At 44.2% G+C, this 7,261-nt stretch overlaps 1 protein-coding gene across 3 annotated transcripts; it reads left to right on the top strand.

Moving 5' to 3' along the window:
- Positions 1-493: 493 nt before the first annotated feature.
- RPL21 (ribosomal protein L21) lies at positions 494-5,160 on the top strand. 3 transcript variants are annotated; one of them, XM_083737531.1, is made up of 6 exons: positions 494-569; positions 2,067-2,145; positions 2,720-2,781; positions 3,742-3,854; positions 4,220-4,370; positions 5,032-5,160. In XM_083737531.1, exons 2-6 carry the CDS (start codon positions 2,079-2,081, stop codon positions 5,119-5,121), a joined length of 483 nt encoding a protein of 160 aa, XP_083593657.1. In that variant the 5' UTR covers positions 494-569; positions 2,067-2,078; the 3' UTR covers positions 5,122-5,160. The 3 variants fall into 3 exon arrangements, with proteins under 3 accessions (XP_083593657.1, XP_083593658.1, XP_083593656.1); XM_083737532.1 differs by lacking the exon at positions 494-569 and adding an exon at positions 607-625; XM_083737530.1 differs by lacking the exon at positions 494-569 and having other exon boundaries at positions 2,005-2,145.
- The last annotated feature ends 2,101 nt before the right edge of the window (positions 5,161-7,261 follow it).

Genomic DNA, 7,261 nt, shown 5'->3' with positions numbered 1-7,261 from the left:
CAACCTTTTGATCGGCAAGCCCTAGGCGCTGAGGCTTTAACCCACAGCGCCACCCGCGTCCCTTAGATCGCTTACAGTGGGCCAAAAACCTGCCCTCCATCGCAGTTGTTCCTCCATAAGAAAAATAAAATGTCCAACACGGCCTATCCGCTGCTTGCAACATCCAGTTAGATGGTGCTATTCACAGCGGCACATGACTCCATTCCACCGGCTCCCTGGGACCACGTGCTGCTTAACGCCTGTGTGGGCGCGGTCAGCTCCTCGGCCCCTGGTTCCCTTTTGCCTCGCAAGGGCCTCCTGGAAAGCGCGTCTACGACAACTGCCTGCCTCCGTTCAAAGTACTACGGGAGACAGAGGTATTTATTCCATGCTCGGCTGCTTTCTCCCCAGCATCCGTCTCGCTTCCTATATATATTAAGTTTCCACGCCAGCACCCGACGTCGCAATCACTCCGGCGTTTCTGCGGGACAGCCCTACATCCCGGAGGGCCCCTGCACGCGGGCAGGAAGGAGCGGAGAGCGCAGGAAGCCCCGCCTTCTTTCCTTTCGGCCTCGGACGCCATCTTACAGGTACACGGCGGAGCTCGGCTGCTCCTCTTCCACTCCTGGGGGGCCGCTTGTGGCGGGTCCGTGAGGGGCTTTGGCGCGAAATGGGCCGGCGGCGGGGAAACGGGAGAGGCGAACTGCGCCGGGCGGCGCTTGGAAGTAGGGAGGGCGAGGGAGCGAGAGCCGTTTCGCCGACGGCGGCCTGGCCTTCGGGAGGGATGGGAAGAGGGGGAAGGTTGGCTATGTGGGAGAGGGCGGCGGCGGCGGGACTCGGACCCCGGAGCGGCGCTAGTGGGGTGCACTGGGCTGGGAGGAAACGGAAGCAACGGGTGCGATCCAAGCGCACGTGGAGGTTTGCGATCGCCGCCGCCTCCTGCTTTCTCCTCGTCCAGAAGTGGGCTGAGCGCATGCCTTGCATGCAGAAGGCCCCTGGCTTCTCCAGTTTAGGCAGGACCTCGAGTGGCAGGGCTGGGAAGCCTCAAAAGGTCTAGATGTTACTAAGGTGTATAGGCGCTCCTGGAAACGTTTCTTATCATCCTTGCAGCGGTTCTCAACCTGTGGGTCCCCAGATGTTGGACTACAACTCCCATCATCCTTGAGCTCTGGCCTTGCTAGCTAGGAGTGATGGGAGTTGTAGTTCAACATCTGGGGACCCACAGGTTGAGAAAGGCTGCTTTATGGAGACCCCCCCCCCCCAATTCGCCTGCTCTTGAGCATCAGAGGCTTGGGCAGGGAGATCTTTTGTACCACCTCAACTCCTGGTCCTTTTTATACTGGAGGTAGCAGAGACTGAACATGTGGTTTAACTAGGTAAAGGTAAAGGTACCCCTGCCCGTACGGGCCAGTCTTGCCAGACTCTGGGGTTGTGCGCCCATCTCACTCAAGAGGCCAGGGGCCAGCGCTGTCCAAAGAAACTTCCGGGTCACGTGGCCAGCGTGACATCGCTGCTCTGGTGAGCCAGAGCTGCACACGGAAACGCCGTTTACCTTCCCACTAGAAAGCGGTCCCTATTTATCTACTTGCACCCAAGGGTGCTTTCGAACTGCTAGGTTGGCAGGCGCTGGGACCGAGCAACGGGAGCGCACCCCGACCTTTCGATTGGCAAGCCCTAGGCGCTGAGGCTTTTACCCACAGCGCCACCCGCGTCCCGTGGTTTAACTATGCATGTGCAAATGAACTTCGAAGTGTTTTGGAGGATATTGTGTGTATCCACACGCAAGCAAAAATGGGTGTAGATACCTGGGTGTAAGATGCATGTATATGGATTTCAAGATGTTGCACGGGTTATTACTCTGACGAGATATTCAGGCTCGAATGAGATATGATGCTAAATGTGTTTAATGCCAGACAAGGGCTTTTCTGCAGTATTGTATTGTGAGGGGTATATAATCCCTCCCGCCTGACAATCTTGACATATGCCCCCTCCCCTCATTGTTATTTGCTTTGGGGGAAAGCTACCATTGTGCATGTTTTAATTTTATTTTCTGTTAATTTTTGATCCAATTGTATTTTATCTTTCAGTAAACCGTCAAGATGACCAACACCAAGGGGAAGAGGAGGGGGACACGTTACATGTTCTCAAGACCCTTTCGCAAACATGGTAGGGAATATTTGTTCAGCTAGTTCAGTTGGTCAGTGGATTTGTTGCCTCTAGTTGATCCAGAAATAAGGGTTATTTCAGTAGACTGATATGACCACCAAGGTCAGGTGAACCTTCACATCCCATAGTCCATATGCTATCAGTATCAGCTGAGACTTACGCATATTTAATTTATTTAAAAATGTCTTAAGTCAATTTTAATACTTTTAATACATTTCATAGAGTTTGAAGAGATCCCAAGGGTCAACTAGTCCAACCTCTGCTTAAAATCCTCCAAGGAAGGAGAGTCCACCACCTTTGCAAGGGAGTCCACTCCATTGTCAAACAGCTCTTACTGTCAGAATGTTCTTTCTGATGTTTGGTTTGAAACTCCTTTCTTGTAACTTGAATCCATTGGTTCAGGTACTATCTTTCAGAGCAAGAGAAAACAAGCTTGCTCCATTACTTATATATAAGCCCATTAGTTATTTGAAGATGCCTATAATATACACTCTCAACCACCTCTTTCTAAAGCTAAACATACATAACTAACTTGAGTAAAATATGATTGATTATTATTACATCTTTTTCATAGGTGTGGTCCCTCTTGCTACCTACATGCGCATCTATAAGAAGGGTGATATTGTTGACATAAAGGTATTTTTAAATTTAAAAATGTTGCTCTAATGCTAAATGTAATACTGTAGTTCTCTTGTTGTCCTTCTAAAACAGAATTCAAATTAAATACAATCTAACAGAATAACAAATACTGTTTTCTTGCCCTGTCTAGAGTATTGAATGCTGGGATTTGAACCATGCTCACATTTGCATTTCATTTTACAATGTAATTTGGAAAATACACAGAGGAGTATTAATTTGTCAGAAGGTTGCCCTCTTCAGTATATCACACTATTGCTGATACAGAAATTTTACTTGAAATTTTTATTTCATAACACTCTGGAGCTTGATGATGATTGTCTCTTATGATTGCTTTTGTAATAGCAAAGTGAGCAAATCATTTCACCGGCACTGAAAGCAAACCAGAGATGTCCAGTTCTTCAGATTTAATTTTATTTGATTAAATATTTTAAGATGGCATTAATGTGTGAGGATAATTGTGGCAACCATGCATGTATTGGCAAACCATTCATCAGTTTGGATATGGCTGCTGCATGATCTGATTTCCTGCAACAGGATAAGTGAGCAACTGGAAGACCCAGTACTTTGCTCTAGAATTTTATTTCAAATGGTAACCATTGCTTGATATACAATGCTATTCCATTTGCAGAGTAGACCAATTGAAATCTAGTCCATTGATTGCAATAGGACTATTCTGAGTATGACTTGCTAGCTATTACCCACTGTATAATCCAAAACATAGTAGCTTACTTGATAGTTTAATTATTAGACAGATGCTTAGTCTAGTTAAAGCTTGGGAACCTGACATTGGAGGACTTTGGGACAAATATATATTTTTAAACATGTTCTTTCTGATATTGGAAGCTTTTGGGAAATGTTGCTAATGTTATGATTGCAACTGCTTTAGTTCAATATATCTTTGGCATATTTTTGTAAGATAAGCTATGGTAATATTTTCTGTCTGTTTTTTATTAACAGGGCATGGGCACAATTCAGAAAGGCATGCCCCACAAATGTTACCATGGCAAGACAGGAAGGGTATACAACATTACCCAGCATGCTGTGGGCATTATTGTGAACAAGAAAGTTAAGTAAGTGCTACTAAAATGGTTTGACGCTTTAATTGCATTGATGGATTCCTTTCTCCCCATTCACTTTGCCAGTTAGACATTTGTTGTCTCCATTGGCCATTCAGGTGGGGCAGAGACAATATCCTTTTAAAACCCAACCAGTTAATACTTAATTGGCTTGGATCCTGTCAAAGGAAACATATTGAAAAGTTCTTCAAAATCTGAAAGCTTACATGTTCCTACAGCAATCAGAGTTGCCTATGCTCTGAAACCAGTATGGTAACCATGTGTACTGACTTGGGCTCAGCTGTTAGTCCTACCTGTTTTTTTAAAAAAAACCCATAGGAAAAGCTGCTAAATCTAACAGTGTTGTGTTCTGTGTCTAGGGGCAAGATTCTGGCCAAGAGAATTAATGTGCGAATTGAGCATATTAAGCACTCAAAGAGCAGAGACAGCTTCTTGCAGCGTGTGAAAGAAAATGAAAGAAAGAAAAAAGAAGGAAAGGAAAAGGGAATTTGGTTTGAACTAAAACGCCAGGTAATGTATTGAGATGTGAACAAAATATATGTACTTTGACTTCAAACAAAGGGGGTTTTTTGGCGGAAGTGGAGAGGAAGAGCTTAAGTGGCTTGAACATTCTATGACTAAGATGTCGGGAAGCAATTAAGTTTCTGACAAGAGAAGAATGTCAGGTAATTAATTCCATTAACACATTTTTCAGATTAGAAGGAAGTTTAGTCATAAACACTAGTGGGTTTTTTTCTGCATAATCCCAAGTATGTTTCAAATGCATTTAGCCTTGGTATTATTTTTATAAAGTTATTTTCAGTGCTGGTAGGTAATCTTTGTGCATATTATGGGGGGCGGGGGGAAGAAAGCTGCTGTTGGCTTGTTTAGAAAAATTGCTACTGTGTGACTCATCCTATTCTCAAGTGATACAGCAAACTTGGTAGGGTAAAATATATTTAACAAATTATAAAATGATTCATGCATAGAATTATTAGTGGCCATATTGCGAGACGAGATGCCCCACAAGTCTAAAGTATTGTAGTTTTTCAAGTCTAAAGTATTGTAGTTTTTTGTGTTCTAGGGACATAGTGCTGCAGTAAAAACAAGGAAAGTTCAACAGATGGCACCTGAACTAAACAATGCTATTGTAACTTGTATTTATGTTTAAATTTCTTTTTCTATCTTCTAGCCTGCTCCTCCAAGAGAAGCCCACTTTGTGAGAAACAATGGCAAGGAGCCAGAGCTGCTGGAACCAATTCCATATGAATTTATGGCATAGTGTATGTGAACAAAATAAAATACCATGTTGAGGACCTAACTGTGGTCAAATTATTCTTAACAAGCACTGTGCTCTTGTAAAAAGACAAGAACTATTTGGCATGAATGGAGTGTTGAGTTAAATTATAGGCAGAAATGATCACTTAAAGATAGCCAAGTTCTTTCTAGCCCCTAAGGGCTGTCCAATCCCCAATGCACTATAAATTGGCCCAAAATTCTTACTTGTGGGTATTCTGTTGATTTAATTCCAGCTAAGTGAGCTGGATGTTTAAAAATACATAAATAATACTTATTAGTTAGAGCTGATTAGCATAGTCTCTCAAAGCATTGGTTTGGGTTATAAAATTTAGTAACTTGAGCAGAGTTCTAGGTGTGTCAATCTGGGATGTAAGATATATGCATGCAATGAACGTTTTGTGTATGGGTTCCATTCCTGGCCCCCTGCATGCATCAGCGGAGCATGCATGAGCCCGACCTGTTCCGCTCCCTTTCTGCCATCTTCTGGGTCCAAAAGGACCCGTACATCTGTGGTTGCACATCATTTAAATGCACAGAAAATGGTTGTTGCCTCTTTGTGTGTGTGTCTATGCACAGCTTACCATTTGGCTAATGAAATCAACCTATTCTCTTGCACTAATGGGATGAAGCAGAAACCAAGTGTTTTTTCAGTCTGTAAAAGGTACATGCAGATGGAGTCCAGCTTTTGATCAGTAAGGGTTATTTATCTCCATTATCTATGCCACGCTACAGTATATCTTTATAAACTTTGGTCAACAAAATTCATTCTGGAAAAGTTGAGCATATTCCAGCCGCCCATTCTGTGGCTGTGTGTGTGGGGAAATGGCACGTAGATCACCTGTGTGAATTGAGAGTTTGACATCTTGCAGACTCTAAACAATAACACCCTTTGTTCTTATAAATTAAGTGCTGTTCATTACATTTATTGTGCTTTCCTCTTGTCCTTGATAGCTTAGTACAATTATGCTTTCTGTAGCTACAGGAGTGATGTTCCAAAAATACACCAACATAGCCCAGTTTAATCACTTGGTGATTCAACTACAGTTGGGCTGAAGCTGCTGAACTGAGTAGCCTCTCAAAAATGAATCCAGTCTCCAATGAAGTTTTTTGTCCTTTATTTTCTCAGGATAAGGGATGACAGCATCCCTTATTTCCCTTCCTCTACCCCCTTTCCACTACATTTGCCTCTTACCCCCACCAACACTAGGGGGTCCACTTAGTGTGAGATTATAAACCCATGTCGATCTTTAAATATGATTGATTCTGCATGGCATCCTTCTACAGAAAACACATCTGTGGGGATCAATAAGAAAAGACAGTGATCTGGGAGATAAAAAATGGGATGAACAGGCTGGTATGTCAACAGAAAACACTGGTTCTGGTAAAACATCCTAGAAATTGCATGGCTTTTTTCATGGGTTCTACACCATGAGTACTGCGATGTCAGACATCGGATCTCTGCTGAGAAAACAGATCTGGTGCCTTTCAAAAAGAACCGCAGCATGCATTCTTAGGGGCCCTTGTAATTTTTACCACCATCAGATTATAGGTTAAGGCTGAAGGTCTGTAGCTCAGTGACAGGGTATCTGATTACATGCTGGATGTCCTAGATTCAATTCTTGTCATGTCCAGGTAGGGCTGGGAGATTTCCTACCTGGAACTGAAGAGCCTCCATCTGTCTGAGCTAGATGGACCAATGGTCTGACTATAAGGCAGCTTCCTATGTTGTTTTCTGTCATTCTACTGTACATAAAAGGGACACGGGTGGCGCTGTGGGTAAAACCTCAGCGCCTAGGACTTGCCGATCGCATGGTCGGCGGTTCGAATCCCCGTGGCAGGGTGCGCTCCAGTCTTTCAGTCCCAGCGCCTGCCAACCTAGCAGATAAATAGGGACCGCTTACTAGCGGGAAGGTAAATGGTGTTTCCGTGTGCTGCGCTGGCTCGCCAGATGCAGCTTGTCACGCTGGCCACGTGACCCGGAAGTGTCTTCGGACAGCGCTGGCCCCCGGCCTCTTAAGTGAGATGGGCGCACAACCCTAGAGTCGGACACGACTGGCCCGTATGGGCAGGGGTACCTTTACCTTTACCTTTACTGTACATAAAAAGCATAATATCCATGCCTC

The sequence above is a fragment of the Podarcis gaigeae genome, assembly GCF_964106915.1.
Source record: "Podarcis gaigeae genome assembly, chromosome: 4".
Taxonomy (NCBI): domain Eukaryota; kingdom Metazoa; phylum Chordata; class Lepidosauria; order Squamata; family Lacertidae; genus Podarcis; species Podarcis gaigeae.
This window is presented reverse-complemented; position numbering and strand designations above follow the sequence as displayed.

Coding starts and splice junctions, on each gene's coding strand:
- RPL21 (XM_083737531.1), top strand. CDS start 2,079: ATGACCAACACCAAGGGGAAGAGGAGGGGGACACGTTACATGTTCTCA. Junction 2,782..3,741: donor GTGATATTGTTGACATAAAG/GTATTTTTAAAT, acceptor TTTTATTAACAG/GGCATGGGCACAATTCAGAA. Junction 4,371..5,031: donor GGTTTGAACTAAAACGCCAG/GTAATGTATTGA, acceptor TCTATCTTCTAG/CCTGCTCCTCCAAGAGAAGC.